The sequence below is a fragment of the Bos mutus genome, chromosome 3, assembly GCF_027580195.1.
Source record: "Bos mutus isolate GX-2022 chromosome 3, NWIPB_WYAK_1.1, whole genome shotgun sequence".
Classification (NCBI taxonomy): Eukaryota; Metazoa; Chordata; class Mammalia; order Artiodactyla; family Bovidae; genus Bos; species Bos mutus.
In genome coordinates, this window is record NC_091619.1 from 12,736,444 (window position 1) to 12,755,928 (window position 19,485).

Here is a 19,485-nt window from a genome sequence, read left to right on the forward strand (position 1 = left end):
TTTTTGTATTTCTTTTCCATGGGGATGGTCTTGATCCCTGTCTCCTGTACAATGTCACAAACCTCATTCCTTAGTTCATCAGGCACTCTATCTATCAGATCTAGGCCCTTAAATCTAGTTCTCACTTCCACTGTATAATCATAAGGGATTTGATTTAGGTCATACCTGAATGGTCTCGTTGTTTTCCCTACTTTCTTCAATTTAAGTCTGGATTTGGCAATAAGGAGTTCATGATCTGAGCCACAGTCAGCTCCTGGTCTTGTTTTTGCTGACTGTATAGAGCTTCTCCATCTTTGCTGCAAATAATATAATCAATCTGATTTCGGTGTTGACCATCTGGTGATGTCCATGTATAGAGTTTTCTCTTGTGTTGTTGGAAGAGGGTGTTTGTTATGACCAGTGCATTTTCTTGGCAAAACTCTATTAGTCTTTGCCCTGCTTCATTCCATATTCCAAGGCCAAATTTGCCTGTTACTCCAGGTGTTTCTTGACTTCCTACTTTTGCATTCCAGTCCCCTATAATGAAAAGGACATCTTTTTTGGGTATTAGTTCTAAAAGGTCTTGTAGGTCTTCATAGAACTGTTCAACTTCAGCTTCTTCAGCATTACTGATTGGAGCATAGACTTGGATTACTGTGATATTGAATGGTTTGCCTTGGAAACGACCAGAGATCATTCTGTCATTTTTGAGATTGCATTCAAATACTGCATTTCAGACTCTTTTGTTGACCATGATGGCCACTCCATTTCTTCTGAGGGATTCCTGCCCGCAGTAGTAGATATAATGGTCATCTGAGTTAAATTCACCCATACCAGTCCATTTCAGTTCACTGATTCCTAGAATGTCGACATTCACTCTTGCCATCTCTTGTTTGACCACTTCCAATTTGCCTTGATTCATGGACCTGACAGTCCAGGTTCCTATGCAATATTGCTCTTTACAGCATCAGATCTTACTTCTATCACCAGTCACATCCACAGCTGGGTACTTGCTTAAAGTGAAGTCACTCAGTTGTGTCTGACTCTTAGTGACCCCATGGACTGCAGCATTCCAGGCTCCTCCATCCATGGGATTTTCCAGGCAAGAATACTGGAGTGGGGTGCCATTGCCTTCTCCATAATACTTGCTTAATGTCTCACCAAAGATTGAACATAACATAAACCAAAACCAGAAACATAATTATTTTATTATGATCAATCTATGATATGCTCATTATTTCTGGAACTGACACAGATACTCTTAAAACAGTCATGGTTTTGAGAAATATTAAAATTGTTATCTTGGTTTGTATCCACATGAATATTCACAGAAAATGCTTAGTCCTAACTCTTACAGTCAGGTATCTCTAACATTAGAGTCTCACCCGCATTATTTTGAAGAGGAGAAGACAGATAAATTCATCAAATGTATTTTCTGAAGTAAAGAAAGGAAGGCTCAGAGACAAGCTTGTAGAAAGTAACATGCCTCACAAATTACATTTAGATTTGGTTCAGTTTCACAACGTTCTATACCAGGTATTTGTTTTTATTGAGTAATAACAGTTATGCCTTTTTAAAGAGTGGGTGTGTGAATGTATAATTTTCTGAATATAAAGACAATTGCAGATAGAATTGTGTTCTATCTGCAATTATGATATATTGCAGATGTGCAGAAGTGTTACACATCCATGTGTTCTTTTCTTGATCATTTTCTAAAAGCTTAGACAAGAACAAAGAAAAATGGATGGAGGGAATTGATCCTCCGTGACTGGATTCATTTTCTTGGGAATTATTGATAACACTGAGGACAAAGTGACCATATTTATCATGGTTCTAATTGTTTATCTCATTGGCCACTTGGCAAATCTTGGGATGATATTCCTGATTAAGATGGATCTGCAGCTTCACTACCCGTGTACTTTTTCCTCAGTCACCTCTCCTTCTGTGTCCTCTGCTATTCCACTGCAATTCACCCCAAGATGCTCCTGAACCTTTTTGCCAAGAAAAAAATCAAACCCCTTCTATGGCTGTTGCTATGCAATTCTTGGTCTTCTGTACCTTTGCTGACTCTGAGTGTCTCCTGCTGGCCGTGATGGCCTATGATTGGTACAAGGCCATCAGCAGCCCCTTGCTCTATGTGGTCAGCATGTCCAGCAGGGTGTGCTCCCTGCTTGTGGCTGGGGTTTACCTGGTGGGGATGACAGATGCTCTGATACACACGACATTGTGAAAGTGAAAGTCGCTCAGTCGTGTCCGACTCTTTGTGACCCACGGACTAGTCCACGGAATTCTCCAGGCCAGAATACTGGAGTGGGTAACCTTTCCCTTCTCCAGGGATCTTCCCAACTCAGGGATCGAACCCAGGTCTCCTGCATTGCAGATGGATTCTTTACCAGCTGAGCCACAAGGGAAGCCCCGCACACACGACATTAGCATTCTGCTATGTTTCTGTGGGTCAAATGAGACTAACCATTTCTTCTGTGACTTACCTCCACTTTTCATCCTTTCCTGCTCTGATATACAGATAAATGAATTGGCGTTATTCACTATTTTTGGTTTTATTGAGCTGAGTACCATTTCAGGAGTCATTTTCTCTTATTGTTATAGCATCCTATGAATCTTGAAGATCCACTCTACTGAGGGTAAGTTCAAAGCTTTCTCCACCTGCACCTCTCATTTAAATGTTGTGACAATTTTCTAGGGAACTGTACGTTTCTTGTATTTCAGGCCAAACACTTCCTACTCTCCAGATCAAGACAAAATGACCTAATTGTTCTACACCCTTGTGATTCCTATGTTAAATCCTCTGTTATATAGCCTACAGAACAAAGATGTGAAACAGGCCCTGAAAAACTGGAAAATGAAAGGTGACTTTAAAGGGTGTACTATAAATATATAGACACACATACATATGTCTGTTGTTTTTGTAAAATTATATTCATGATCCAAGGGAAATGAAATTGTTTAAAATACTTTAAAGGAATAAATACATATTTGTAATAAAGTGTAATCTTTAAAATACTACTGTTTCAAAACACAGCATGTTTCATTGTGTATATACAACTAATATATAGCACTTCCTCTTTGCTGAATACTTCCAGAATTTTGCAATTTTGTCAAATATTATGATTAATTCTTTCATTCAAATATTATTTCAATTACACTAAGATTTATCGTATATGTACTGAGAGACCTTTGAGAATTTAGGTCCTTTATATTCTATGATACACACTGCATTTTGTATATTATTAACTATAAGCTAGAGCTTATAGCAAGCATTAATTAACTACACAGTCAAGTAATTCCTAACAAGCCTCAAAATCACTCTGAAGTAAAAATTGAAGACTATACATCCAGCGGAAGCAAGATTATCAAAAGAGAAAAAGCAGTCTCTTCAGTAAGTGGTGCTGGGAAAATAGTACAGCTCATGTAAATGAATGAAATTAGAATATTCTCTAACACTGTATACAAAAATAAATGCAAAATGGATTAAAGACATAAATATAAGATGAGGTATTACAAAACTCTTAGAGGAAAACATAAACATAACAGTCTTTGACATTCATCGCAGCAGTATTTTTTTTGTGTGTGTGTCCACCTCCTAAGGCAACAGAAATAAAAACAAAAATAAACCAATGGACTTAATTAAACAAAAAAAACCCCAAAAACTTCTGCACAGCAAAGGATACCATAAACACAATGAAAGGACAACCCATAGAATGGGAGACAATATTTGTAAACGAAGTGAGCAAATGGCACCCGACTCCAGTACTTTTGCCTGGAAAATCCCATGGACGGAGGAGCCTGGTAGGCTGCAGTCGATGGGGTCGCTAGAGTCAGACACGACCGAGCGACTTCACTTTCACTTTTCACTTTCATGCATTGGAGAAGGAAATGGCAACCCACTCCAGTGTTCTTGCCTGGAGAATCCCAGGGACGGGAAGCCTGGTGGGCTGCCGTCTTTGGGGTCGCACAGAGTCGGACACGACTGAAGCGACTTAGCAGCAGCAGCAGCAGCAATGTAGCTCAGTATACAAAACAAACAACCCAAACAAAAACATGTACAGAAAATCTGAATAGACATTTCTCCAAACAAAACATACAGATGGCCAAGAGGCACATGATAAGATTCTCAACATGTGAATCATTAAAGAAAAGCAAATTAAAACCACAAAGAGATATTATCTCATACTGGTTAAAATGGCCATCATCAAAAAGCCTACAAACAATAAATGCTGGAGAGGGTGTCAGTTCATTTCAGTTCAGTCACTTAGTCATGTCCAACTCTTTGTGACTCCATGGACTGCAGCACCCCGGCCTCCGTGTCCATCACCAACTCCCAGAGCTTACTCAAACTCGTGTCCATTGAGTCAGTGATGCCATCCAACCATCCTATCCTTTCTCATTGTCATCCCCTTCTCCTCCGGCCTTCAATCTTTCCCAGCATGAGTGTCTTTTAAAATGAGTCAGCTCTTCACATCAGGTGTCCATAGTATTGGAGTTTCAGCTTTGGTATCAGTCCTTCCAATGAACACCCAGGACTGATCTCCTTTAGGATGGACTGATTGGATCTCCTTGCAGTCCAAGGGACTCTCAAGAGTCTTCTCCAACACCACAGTTCAAGAGCATCAATTCTTCCATCTTTCTTTCTAGTCCAACTCTCAAATCCATACATGACTACTGGAAAAAACATAGCCTTGACAGACCTTTGTTGGCAAAGTAATGTCTCTGCTTTTTAATACGTTGTCTACGTTGGTCATAAGTTTTCTTCCAAGGAGTAAGTCTCTTAATTTCATGGCTGCAGTCACCATCTGCAGTGATTTTGGAGCCTAAAAAAATAAAGTCAGCCACTGTTTCCACTGTTACTCCATCTATTTGCCATGAAGTGATGGGACTGGATGCCATGATCTTTGTTTCCTGAATGTTGAGCTTTAAGCCAACTTTTTCACTCTCCTCTTTCACTTTCATCAAGAGGCTTTTTAGTTGTTCTTCACTTTCTGCTATAAAGGTGGTGTCATCTGCATATCTGAGGTTATTATTATTTTTCCCGGAAATCTTGACTCCCGCCTGTGTTTCATCCATCCCAGCATTTTGCATGATATACTCTGCATATACGTTGAATAAGCACGGTGACAATATACAGCTTTGACATGCTCTTTTTCCTAATTGGAACCAGTATGTTGTTCCATGTCCAGTTGCTTCTTGACCTGCATACAGATTTCGCAAGAGGCAGGTCAGGAGAGGGCGTGGAAAATAGAAAAACCTCCGACACTGTTGTAGGAATGTAAATTGGTACAGCCACTATGAAGGAGAGTACGAATGAAGGTCTCTTAAAAACTTAAAAATGGAGTTATAGCACATGATCCAACCATCCCAATACAGGGAATATATCCAGAGAAAACTGTAGATTGAAAGAATATGTGTACCCCAATGTTCACTGCAGTGCTGTTTACAATAGCCAAGACATAGAAGTAACCTAAATTACTATGCCAAAGCCTTTGACTGTGTGGATCACAATAAACTGTGGAAAATTCTGAAAGAGATGGGAATACCAGACCACCTGACCTGCCTCTTGAGAAATCTATATGCAGGTCAGGAAGCAACAGTTAGAACTGGACATGGAACAACAGACTGCTTCCAAATAGGAAAAGGAGTACATCAAGGCTGTATATTGTCACCCTGCTTATTTAACTTCTATGCAGAGTACATCATGAGAAATGCTGGGCTGGAAGAAGCACAAGCTGTAATCAAGATTCTGGGAGAAATATCAATAACCTCAGACATGCAGATGACACCACCCTAATGGCAGAAAGTGAAGAGGAACTAAAATGCCTCTTGATGAAAGTGAAAGAGGAGAGTGAAAAAGTTGGCTTAAAGCTCAACATTCAGAAAGCAAAGATCATGGCATCTGGTCCCATCACTTCATAGGAAATAGATAGGGAAACAGTGGAAACAGTGTCAGACTTTATTTTTTGGGGCTCCAAGTTCACTGCAGATGGTGATTGCAGCCATGAAATTAAAAGATGCTTACTCCTTGGAAGGAAAGTTATGACCAACCTCGATAACATATTCAAAAGCAGAGACATTACTTTGCCAACAAAGGTCCATCTAGTCAAAGCTATGGTTTTTCCAGTGGTCATGTATGGATTTGAAATTTGGACTGTGAAGAAAGCTGAGTGCCGAAGAATTGGTGCTTTTGAACTGTGGTTTGGAGAAGACTCTTGAGAGTCCCTTGGCCTGCAAGGAGATCCAACCAGTCCATTCTAAAGGAGATCAGTCCTGGGTGTTCTTTGGAAGGACTGATGCTAAAGCTGAAACTCCAGTACTTTGGCCACCTCATGCTAAGAGTTGACTCATTGGAAGAGACTCTGATACTGGGAGGGATTGGGCGCAGGTGGAGAAGGGGACGACAGAGGATGAGATGGCCGGATGGTATCACCGGCTCGATGGACATGAGTTTGGGTGAACTCTGGGAGTTGGTGATGGACAGGAAGGCCTGGTGTGCTGCAATTCATGGGGTCACAAAGAGTAGGACATGGCTGAGCGACTGAACTGTACTGAACTGAAATGTCTGTTAACAGATGAATGGATAAAGAAGATGCAGTACATGTTTACAATGGAGGATTTGTTGTTGTTCAGTCCCTTAGTCATGTCCAACTCTTTGCGACCCCATGGACTGCAGCATGCCAGGCCTCCTTGTTCTTCACTATGTCTCAGAGCTTGCACAAACTCATGTCCATTGGGTCACCATCCAACCATCTCATTCTCTGTCACCCCTTCTCATCCTGCATTCAACCTTTCTCAGCATCAGGGTTTTTTTCTAAAGAGCCAGGTCTTTGCCTCAGGTGGCCAAAGTATTGGAGTTTCATCTTCAGCATCAGTCCTTCCGATGAATATTCAGGAGTGATTTCCTTTAGGATTGACTGCTTTGCTCTCATTGCAGCCCAAGCGACTTTATACTCAAAATTTGCTCTAAAATCTTCTTATCTGGTATGATTGGGCTACTTCCAAAGATACCAGGACTATGACTCATTGGAAAATGAGTGTCCAGTGACTATGATTGTCATTGGAAAAGACGCTGATGCTGGGAATGATTGAAAGCCAGAGGAGAAGGGGATGACAGAGAATGAGATGGTTGGATGGCATCACCAAGTCAGTTCAGTTCAGTTCAGATGCTTAGTCATGTCTGACTCGTTGTAGCCCCATGGACTGCATGATGCCAGGCTTCCCTGCCCATCTCAAACTCCCAAAGCTTACTCAAACTCATGTCCATTGAGTAGATGACATCATCCGGTCCCATCACATTATGGCAAATAGATGGGGAATCAATGGAAACAGTGACAGGCTTTATTTTCTTGGGCACCAAAGTCACTGACTCAATGGACATGAGTTTGAGTAAACTCCCGGAGTTGGTGATGGACAGGGTAGCTTGGCATGCTGCAGTCCATGGGGTAGCATAGAGTCAGACATGATTGAGTGACTGAAATGACTGACTGAAAGAGTTCTGTTGCTGTCTAAAAGGGAGAATTTGGGAGGATGTAATATTGAGACTTCTGTCTCATAGAATGAATGTGGATAGTAGCAAACAAATAACTTTTAATAAAAATTATGAACTCTATTTATTTTGAAAAATCATTCATGTAAAAAATTTTAAATGAGTCATCTTTGCATATATGAACTTTATCAGTAGAAAATTCTAAACACAGTTACCTTCTTATTTTTTGTTCCTCTGCCTCCACCTTAATAGACAGAAGTATTAGTACTATACTTAGTAGTAAATAAATATTTAGATAGTATTACCTTTTCAAATTCTTGCACTAGAAATTTCAGGAAATGAAAAAAATCATTGATTTTATTCCTGAGGTCTTAAATGTAATATGAATATTCTTATATAAATAAAATATAATTCAGAAAGAAAAAAAGGACATTATTTAGGAAATGTGAGGGAATCATAAAGTCAATGAAATGCCTGTAAAAAATGTGGTAGGATGAGAATAAGACAATGTGTGGTGATGAAAGCTACCTTGAAAGGTAGCATTGTTACTAATGTTATAGCATCATTATTTATAATAGATAAAAAGTAGAAAAAACCTGATAGTCACTTAACTGAAGAGGGGATCTACAAAGTGTATTGTATCTTTAAAATGAAATATTATTGTCCCAAAATGATGAAACAAAATACTGATAAGTGGAGCAACATGGGTGCAACTTGAAAACATTATCTTCGAGGAAAGAAGGCTGAAAGGAAAATAAAATAAACAAATGAACAAAACATATTAGAAAAAAAAGGTACCACATGATTCTGTTTGTATGAGACATCCATAATAGGAAACCACATAGAATTAGTGGTTGCTAAGGGCTAAGGAAGGAGAACTGACAGGTAGCAGGTGAGGGCTTCTTATTGAAGTGATGAAAATGTTCTGGATTTAGATACTGGAGATAATTGTACAATCTTGAAAGAACAATAAAAAAAACAATAAAAACAAGAACTGCATACTTACATAAGAAAGATCAATTTTATGGTGTATGTCTCATATTTCAATAAAAAAAGAAAATATGGTTAAAATGTAGCAATATTCCTAAATAATGTAGTGAAGGAGACTGTTTCAAAGACACAATGACCAATCCAAAGGAGCTGAAAATGATGGAGGGAGGATCTTTTTGAGTTTCATTAGGTTTCCTCTTTGACTGGGCAAGGAGGAGATAGTTTCAGGGTAACTGCAAAACACTCCATACAAACAAATTCCTACTTTCTTCTACCATAGATCAATTTGGCAGCAATAGTGAAGCTTCAAAACTCAGCCTTTGCAAAGTTGTTTCTGAATACACAGAAGCAGAAACATAATTAATGAAATGTGTGCTAACATCAAAACCTAGGGGCAGTAACTCAGGGATTTAAGTCTCCATATACCCAGTAAAATAAAAGACCATCTGCTTATTATCATTTAGCTACCCAAGACCTGCTCATTTCAGGTAGGTTTCCAGGTCCTATCTTAAAGAATATAAGAGGAAATAACTTTTTGAGAAAGAAAAAATGTATTTGTAAGTGAAACGTTTATGCCTACTTACTCAATTAAATTAACTCTGCATTTATTTGCCAGAAACGATATTGATTTCTCTGATTGGGAACTATCTTCCTGAACTTGTTAATAACCACAGTATAACTTCTTAATGATTTTATTTTCTTGTTGGCTCACAAAAATCTTTTACTCCTTTTTCATTGGATAATTGTATACATGAATTGAAGGTTTGTTTCATTTTGTTTAAAAAATAATACAACTACTACAGTAAAAATAAAAACTTGCAAATTAATTCTCATGTGAAAAAATGTCATATTTAGGCTTAAGGAAGAAGTTCATTAAATGCATTCTATTCTCATATACATCAAAAACATATATAAGTCAAGAGGGAGGTAAAATATTTATAATTGTGGCTGAGTTGCTTTACTGCATGGCAGAAACCAACACAACACTGTAAAGCAATTTTACTCCAATTAAAAAAAAACAATAGGCATAGCAAACACGACACACACACAAAGACACATACATAAGAGAGGGTATGTGTCTCTCAGAAGAACTTATTGTCTCTCATCTCATTTCCATTTTATAATATTAGAGCCCATTTAAAATTCAAACAGATGTAAATGTGTTCTATTGTTTTCAATTCCTTTTAGACCTTTTCTTTCACTCATCAAGCGACTTGATTTTTGACAACTATCTCTGCAAAGGCGTAATGAGTATTGTGACAAATCAATAACAAATTACTAGGAATAAAGGTTGATAATACTTACATGTCTCACTAACTATTAAACACAACATAAAACCAGTAACAAAATAGTGATCATTATTATTAGTCAGTGACATGGTCATTATTTCAGGAATTAATACAAATATTCTTAAAACAATCATGTAGTGAGAAGCATTAAAGCTGTAATCCCATTTTGTTTCCATGTAAATACTTTCAGGTGTAGAGAATCCTTAACCCTGTCTACAGCTCAACATCTCTAATACATTAGAGTCTTGTTCATATTATTTTGAAGAGGAAAAGAGAGGTAAATTAATTCAAATGCATCCATTGAGATAAAAAAAGTCAGACTTCGACATAACCTTGTAGGATTAACATGCCTCATAAATGACAGTTCAGTTTCTCAGCAGTCTATTCTAGGTGATTTTTGTTATTGGGTAATAAATAGCTGAAGAAGTGTTAGTCACTCAGTCATGCTGGACTCTTTGTGACCCCAAGGACTGTAGCCCATCAGGCTCCTCTGTCCATGGAATTCTTCAGGCAAGAATACTAGAGTGAGTAGTGATTCCCTTCTCCAAGAGATCTTCCTGACTTTGGGATCAAACCTGGGTCTCCCATGTTGCAGGCAGATTCTTTATTGTCTGAACCAACAGAGAAGCCCCAATAGATAGCTTTGCCTCTTTAAAGAGTGGGCACATGACTGGATGCTTTTCTGAACACAAAAACACAGTTATAGAAAGAAATGTGTTCTGCTTTATGATATTTTGAAGATGTGCTGAAGTGTTACCTATCCATGTTTCTTTGTTATTTATTTTTTAAATATTTTTCTAAGACTACAGACAAGAACAAAGAAGGATGAACAGAGACAATTACTCCTCCATGACTGAATTCATTTTCTTGGGAATTACTGAGAACACTGAGAACAAAGCGATCCTATTTACCATGTTTCTCCTTGTTTATCCCATCAGTCTTCTGAAACCTTGGAATGATAACCCTGATTAGGATGGATCCCCAGCTGCACACACCCATGTGCTTTTTCCTCAGCCGCCTCTCCTTCTGTGACCTCTGCTATTCGACAGCCATCAGCCCTAAGATGCTGGTGGGCCTATTTGCCAAGAACAAGTCAATCTCTCTCCATGGCTGTGCTCTGCAATTCTTGGTGTTCTGTATCTTTGCAGATTCTGAGTGTCTCCTGCTAGCAATATGGTCTATGACCAGTACAAGGCCATCAGCAGCCCCTTGCTCTATGTGGTCAGCATGTCCAGTGGGGTGTGCCCCCTGCTCATGGCTGGGGTTTACCTGGTGGGGATAGCAGATGCACTGATACACACGACATTAGCATTCTGCTTATGTTTCTATGGGTCAAAGGAGATTAACCATTTCTTCTATGATTTACCTCCACTTTTCCTCCTTTCCTGCTCTGATATATAGGTCAATGAGTTGGCATTATTCCTTGTTTTTGGCTTCATTGAACTGAGTACCATTTCAGGAGTTCTTGTCTCTTATTTTTCATACTGAAAAAAAAATTCAATATCACAGTAATCCAAGTCTATGCCTCAAGTAACGCTGAAGAAGCTGAAGTTGAACGGTTCTATGAAGACCTACAAGACCTTTTAGAACTAACACACAAAAAAGATGTCCTTTTCACTATAGGGGACTGGAATGCAAAAGTAGGAAACCAAGAAACACCTGGAGTAACAGGCAAATTTGGCCTTGGAAGACGGAATGAAGCAGGGCAAAGAGTTTTGCCAAGAAAATGTACTGGTCGTAGCAAACACCCTCTTCCAACAACACAAGCAAAGACTCTACACAAGGACATCACCAGATGGTCAACATCAAGATCAGATTGATTATATTCTTTGCAGTGAAAGATGGAGAAGCTCTATACAGTCAACAAAAACAAGACCAGGAGCTGATTGTGGCTCAGATCATGAACTCCTTATTGCCAAATTCAGACTTAAATTGAAGAAAGTAGGAAAACCACTAGACAATTCAGGTATGACCTAAATCAAATCCCTTATGATATACAGTGGAAGTGAGAACTAGATTTAAGGGCCTAGATCTGGTAGATAGAGTGCCTGATGAACTATGGACAGAGGTTCGTGACATTGCACAGGAGACAGGGATCAAGACCATTCCCATGGAAAAGAAATGCAAAAAAGCAAAATGGCTATTTGGGGAGGCCTTACAAATAGTTGTGAAAAAAAGAGAAGCGAAAAGCAAAGGAGAAAAGGAAAGATATAAGCATCTGAATGCAGAGTTCCAAAGAACAGCAAGAAGAGATAAGAAAGCCTTCCTCAGCGATCAATGCAAAGAAACAGAGGAAAACAACAGAATGGGAAAGACTAGAGATCTGTTCAAGAAAATTAGAGATACCAAGGGAACATTTCATGCAAAGATGGGCTTGATAAAGGACAGAAATGGTATGGACCTAACAGAAGCAGAAGATATTAAGAAGAGATGGCAAGAATACACAGAAGAACTGTACAAAAAAGATCTTCATGACCCAGATAATCACGATGGTGTAATCACTCACCTAGAGCCAGACATCCTGGAATGTGAAGTCCAGTGGGCCTTAGAAAGCATCACTATGAATAAAGCTAGTGGAGGTGATGGAATTCCAGTTGAGCTATTTCAAATGCTGAAAGATGATGCTGTGAAAGTGCTGCACTCAATATTATAGCACATTTGGAAAACTCAGCAGTGGCCACAGGACTGGAGAAGGTCAGTTTTTATTCCAATCCCAAAGAAAGGCAATGCCAAAGAATGCTCAAACTACTGCACAATTGCACTCATCTCACACACTAGTAAAGTAATGCTCAAAATTCTCCAAGCCAGGCTTCAGCAATACATGAACCGTGAACTTCCAAATGTTCAAGCTGGTTTTAGAAAAGGCAGAGGAACCAAAGACCAAATTGCCAATATCCACTGGATCATCGAAAAATCAAGAGAGTTCCAGAAAAACATCTATTTCTGCTTTATTGACTATGCCAAAGCCTTTGACTGTGTGGATCACAATAAACTGTGGAAAATTCTGAAAGAGATGGGAATACCAGACCACTTGACCTGCCTCTTGAGAAACTTGTATATAGGTCAGGAAGCAAGAGTTAGAACTGGACATGGAAAAACAGACTGGTTCCAAATAGGAAAAGGAGTATGTCAAGGCTGTATACTGTCACCCTGCTTATTTAACTTCTATGCAGAGTACATCCTGAGAAACGCTGGGCTGGAAGAAGTACAAGCTGGAATCAAGACTGCTGGGAGAAATATCAATAACCTCAGATATGCAGATGACACCACCCTTATGGCAGAAAGTGAAGAGGAACTCAAAAGCCTCTTGATGAAGGTGAAAGAGGAGAGTGAAAATGTTGGCTTAAAACTCAACACCCATGAAATTAAAATGCACTTGGTCCATGGAAAGAAAGTTATGACAAAACTAGGCAGCATATTCAAAACCAGAGACATCACTTTGCTAACAGAAGTCCATATAGTCAAAGCCATGGTGTTCCCAGTAGTCAGGGGGGATGTGAGAGCTGGACCATAAAGAAGACAAAGTGCCGAAGAATTGTTCTTTCAAATTGTGGTGCTGGGGAAGACTCCTGAGAGTCCTTCGGACAGCAAAATCCAACCAGTCAATCCTGAAGGAAATCAACCCTGAATATTCACTGGAAGGACTGATGCTGAAGCTGAAGGTCCAGTGCTTTGGCCGCCTGACATGAAGAGCTGACTCACGGGAAAAGACCCTGATGCTGGGAATGACTGAAGGCTAGTGGAGAGGAGGGCAGCAGAGGATGAGATGGTCAGACGGCATCACCGACTCAATGGACATGAGTGTGAGCAAACTCCAGGAGACAGTGAAGGGCAGGGAAGCCTGGCGTGCTGCAGTCCCTGGGGCGGCAAAGACTCGGGCACAACTTAGTGACTGAACAACAATAACAACAAGCTTATTTCTCACTAGTGGAAGATTCAAAATACATTTTGACTGGGCAGCTGTGCCCTATACGGGCTCTGATTTCTCTCAACTTGTACCTCACCATCATCATGGTGCTTTTGAGGTTATGATTCTCTTAATATTCATTGGAGAAAGAATAGATTCTTCTTCAAATAAGTGATGCCAGGACAACTGGGTGTTCACAAGTAAAATTATGGGATTGGACACTTGCCTCATATTATATACAACAATTAACTCAGAAAGTGAACAAGGTCCTGAATGAAAGAGCATAAACTATAAAACTCTTACAAGAAAAACACAGGCCTTACATTTCATGCCCTTGAATTTGGCAGTAGATTCTTATAGGGAAACAAAAACATAAGTGACAATAAATAAATAAATAAATTGCTAAATTGAACTTCCTCAAAATTTAAAATATTTGTATATTAAAAACATTATCAATAAAGTGAAAAGAAAAGGTACAGAAAAGAAACAATAAAGACAAAAAGTCAAATCAGATACAACACAAAATTTACAAATGTCCAACAAGCATGTGAAAATATTCTCAACATATTTAGTTATTAGGAAAATGCAAATCAATGTCATGATGAGATATCAATTTATATCCACTGGATTTGCTATAATAAAAGTATATAATAGCAATGATTAGCAAGGATATCTTCCAACCAGAAGAGTTATATATTATTACAAGAAAAATCTAAAATATCTACAGACACTGTAGAATAAGTTTGGTGGTTCTTCTCACAAGGATGAACATAGAATTACTATTAGACAAAATGCTTAGCAGGGAAAAAAATAGTTTTTCACATAGAGGTGTTAGGCTTTCCCCCCAATTTCTGGCAGATAATATATATCTTACGTGATAGTAGAGTCTATTTAGGGAGGAGGGTCTGGGTACACCTGATATCAAGGTGTGTGCATGCTAAGTCGCTTCAGTGGTGTTTGATTCCTTGCCACTCTATGGACTGTAGCCCACCAGGCTTCACTGTCTATGGAATTCTCCAGGCAAGAATACTGGAATGGGTTGCCATGCCCTCCTCCAGAGGATCCTCCCAACTCAGGGACTGAACCCATGTCTCCTACATCTCCTGCACTGGTAGTCAGGTTCTTTACCACTAGTGCCACCTGGGAAGCACCACAGCACATAGAATTCACTCCTTAGACTGGATGTGAGTTTACTGTGAAGTGTGTTAGTTGCTCAGTCGTGTCTGAATCTTTGTAACTCCATGGACTGAAGCCCGCCAGGCTCCTCTGTCATGGGATTCTCCAGGCAAGGATACTGGAATGGGTTGCCCTCCCTTTCTCCAGGGAATCTTCCCCACCCGGGGATAGAACCAAGGTCTCCTGCATTGCAAGCAGATTCTTTATCATCTGAGCCACCAGGGAAGTATATGAGTTTGTTAGTTGGGCAAAATTAAATCAGGTTAACCCAGATGCTCTAATTGATATTAGCAGGGCCCCCATTCAATCCACCATTAATTTTACTTACCAATGAAATTCTCTGTTATCATTGTACATCAATAGCTATTTTATATGTAATTTGACTGACTGATATGAAAGACGATTTTAGATTTAGCTGGAACTATTTCTGAAGTGTGTATTTCTTAATTTTATTTTGATGATTTATGTACAAAGAACAAATAAATTTTATATTAACAAGTAGAATTTTACCAAATCATATTCAGGACTTCGTGGGGGGCAGAGACATGACTACTTTGCACTTATAATGTACCGATTCTTTCTATATGGTGTTAAATAAACATATCCTTTAAATTCAGGCTTCCCTGGTACCTTGCTGCTGCTGCTACTGCTGCTAAGTTGCTTTAGTCGTGTCCGACTCTGTGCAACCCCATAGACAGCAGCCCACCAGGCTTCCCTGTCCCTGGGATTCTCCAGGCAAGAACACTGGAGTGGGTTGCCATTTCCTTCTCCAATGCATGAAAGTGAAAAGTGAAAGTGAAGTCACTGAGTCGTGTCCGACTCTTAGCGACCCCATGGACTGCAGCCCTCCAGGCTCCTCCATCCTTGGGATTTACCAGGCAAGAGTACTGGAGTGGGGTGCCATTGCCTTCTCCACAAATTCTTTCTATGTGGTGTTAAATAAATATATCCTTTAAATTTAGGCTTCCCTGGTACCTTAGATGGTAAAGAATCTGCCTGCAATGCAGGAGACATACGTTTGATTACTGGTCATGCAGATCCCCTGGAGAAGAGAATGGCTACCCCCTCCAGTATTCTTTCCATGGACACAGGAACCTGGCAGGCTAAAGCCCATAGAATTGTAAACAGTCAGACATAACTGAGCAACTAAGCACAGGAATGTCTTTTAACTTTAGTGTCTTAGTGTTGAATAACTCTTAGTTACTGAGATTCAACTCATGTAACTCCCTCATGGTTAACTATAAACTTTCGTGACAACTCAAATCCATTCTTTGATGACTTATAATGACTTAAAGAAAAGAAAAAAAGAAGACTCACCTGAACAGCCAAATGGTAGTGTGTCTTTACTCAGAAATCTTTACATGACAAACACTTTAACTACAGACTTAAATAGTCTAGGCTTTAATCAGGTGTTATTTATTATTTTATTGCTAAGTCTCTACAGTTTACTAAAGTGGTTGAACGATGTATCAACAAGGGAATTATATTAAATGTGTGCACTGTTTTCCTTCCTAAAAATTGGAATTTGAAATGCTATTAAAAATGCTACAAAACTTGGACAGTTCTCCACAGTGCTCTTGTAAATGAAAAAGCAAACCTAAGCCATTTTACATTCATTGACATAATAATTTGGTATTGACTAGCTTCCTAGCAGTCTCTTTCACATCTTTGTTCCCGAGGCTGTAGATCACTGGGTTCAGCATGGGGATGACCACTGTGTAAAAGACAGAGGCCACCTTGACCATGAGCCATGAACTCCTGGAGTTAGGAACACAGTAGAGGAAAAGGATGGTCCCGTGGAAGACGGTAATGGTGGTCAGGTGGGAGGCACAGGTGGAGAAGGCTTTGTGGCGCCCCCCAGTTGAAGGCATCTTCAGGACAGTGATAAAAATGAAAACATAGGAGGTGAGAATAATCATCAGGCTGCTTATTTCATTAAACGTGGCAGAGACTAAAATGATCTCCTGGCTAATGTAGGGGTCAGAGCAGGAAACAGCAACAATGGCCGCGTGCTCACAGACAAAGTTATTTATGATATTATTTCCTCTAAAGGACAATTCAGATAAAAAGTGGGTAAGAGTCAGGGAACAGACTGTACCCCAAGAGTATGATGCACCCACCAATAAGGAACAAAGCTTCTGGGACATGACAACTGTATAGAGAAGAGGGTTGCAAATGGCCACAAATCGGTCATATGCCATCACTGCCAACAGGAATGTCTCTGTCACCACAAATATGCAGGCAAAGAAGAATTGCATGATGCATCCTGTGAAGGAGATGGTTCTGTCTTCCACAATCAAGTTTTCTAGTAGCTTGGGTGTAACTACTGTTGAGTAACAGAGATCAACAAAGGACAAATGTCTGAGGAAGTAGTACACAGGGGTGTGGAGTTTGGGATTTATCTTGATAATTAGGATCATGCCCAGGTTCCCCAGCACAGTGATGGAGTAGATGGTTAAGAATAACAGGACAAGGGGTATCTGGAGTTCGGGATATTCTGAGAAGCCCAAGAGAATGAAAGTGACTTCAGCACTCTGGTTTTCTTGGTTCCTGTGGACAAAATATAAAAGTTGATTCAGAGAAATCTGAAGCAAAATTTGAATGAAATGTAATGTTATTCCCTCAGTATTGTCGGACATTTTTGTGACTCCATGGACTGTAGCCTGCCAGGTTCCTCTGTCCATGAGATTCTCTGGGCAAGAACACTGGAAGGGTTGTCATGCCCTCCTCCAGGGGATCTTCCTGACCTAGGCATAGAATGAGAGTACTTATGGGGAAAAAGAGTGCATTGAATTATTATTATTTTTTAATTAGCCTCTTTCCCTCCAAAATGCCTCTACTGTCTTTTTCTGACATTAAAATTCATTCTTTTCAAAGCTACTTCCTAAATTCTTACCAAAACCTGAAATGGCACTCAGTATAAAGGGAAGTTCATTCCACATAGAATTCTCTAAAAATTCTATATCTCATTAGGAGTTGAAATTAAACACTCTGTTATTTTCACTCAGGTTTTATAAATTTATACTCCAAGAACACATATAACACTTCAAGATTTCCTGTACATGTATAACTATGTCATTCACATATTCCCCCACTCTTTTTCTTCAGTTATTCCTTTACATTCTTAAACATGTGATTAATTCCTGATTCCCTGAAAGTATGTTTCAATTTAACATACAAATCATAGAGCACATATTCTCTAACTGAAAACACTTTTTAAAAAAGTCAGGATTTGTTCCCTATGTCTGTGGTAACAAAGTTTGAATAGTCCAGGGTTGAAAGGGAAATCTTCACCAAAGATGGATACAATTTCTGATGCACACTGGTTCCTTCTTCCCCACACTGCTTCTCCACACCTGTAGCTTTTCACTCCACCTCCCACACTCTGTACTTGTCAACAGGCTTGGGGCCAATGTTCCCAATCACCCTTGTAGCCCAAGAAGTGTCAGCCATGCTCAGCTGTGAGTACAGGTGCTGTGCATAGTATTTATCTTCTTTTCTATGCAATTACCCTGGAATAATTTTCCCATTGCAGACCTACTATGTACTCAGTCCTGTAACAGGCATTTTAAAAACTATAAAATTATAAAATCTCAGCCTCAATTTGTTTCTTAGAGCATTATTCCAGGATATAATCTATATAAGCACAAATGACAACTTATAGTTCTTGTTTATTATTAAAGTTTATATGTATAAAGGGAATGAAAATATTGTGATCCAGAAAAAAACAAAAAAATTTCCTTGTGATGTAGTGTGGTGAACAATAATAAATGTGGTGAAAGATAAATAATCAAAGACTTCTAGTCAACTAAACAGGTAACCTGGCAGTTAGATATATACACGTGCTTGTTTGCCTCCTGCAAAGATTAATGGAGTATATTAGGAACATATTATATTCCTTTTAAAGTGAAATAAAAATCAACTCACCTGAGTGTAGAAGAATTTGACTGGCTCATTTAATAAAGCTTCTTTTCTAAGTTCAATGGATTCCAGGAAAATTTATGCTGAGAAGTCATTTTTTTTAATATAGTAATAAGTCTGAAAAATAGTTAACAGGAATCTAGAGTATATTGCAATGAATATTTCAGAAAATGAATTTCTCTTATAATGTATTAAAAATATATTCAGACTTGAAAAGGACTGAGAAAAGGACACCAAAAAAGGAAACCAAAAAAGCTGAACCCTAACATCAAACTGTAACATATATATGCCACCAAAACCCTAAGGAGGTTAACCTTAGAGAATATTATTTAGCTATTGCCTTGAGACCACAAATGGGGCAATTAGATGAAATAATGTCCTTGTGATACTTTGGTTGCATATGCATTTTTTCCCAAAGTTTGGGGAACAATTTCATCATGCACTCTAGTCCATTGATCTTTTAAAAATGTTGAACTAGACACTATATTTTTGTCTTTAAATACTTGCAAAATGCAGAAATATACAAAAGCAAAATCAACTATTGGGTAACAATCCAAAGATTCTTAATTTTTGTTGAATTTCTGGTTGTCCCCCTGTATCTGTGGGCTTCCCTCATAGCTCAGTTGGTAAAGAATCCTCTTGCAATTCAGGACACCCCGGTTCAATTCCTGGTCAGGCAGATCCCCTGGAGAAGGGATAGGCTACCCACTTCAGTATTCTTGGGCTTC

The 19,485-nt window shown here is 39.0% G+C and overlaps 1 protein-coding gene across 1 annotated transcript; it reads right to left on the minus strand.

Moving 5' to 3' along the window:
- Positions 1-16,241: 16,241 nt before the first annotated feature.
- LOC102273112 (olfactory receptor 5D13-like) lies at positions 16,242-17,475 on the minus strand. The gene has a single exon (XM_014483581.2). It carries the CDS (start codon positions 17,473-17,475, stop codon positions 16,450-16,452), a length of 1,026 nt encoding a protein of 341 aa, XP_014339067.2. The 3' UTR covers positions 16,242-16,449.
- Positions 17,476-19,485: the final 2,010 nt, after the last annotated feature.

Bases quoted from the DNA above. Each gene is read 5' to 3' on its own strand.
- LOC102273112 (XM_014483581.2), bottom strand. From the start codon at position 17,475: ATGTCCGACAATACTGAGGGAATAACATTACATTTCATTCAAATTTTG.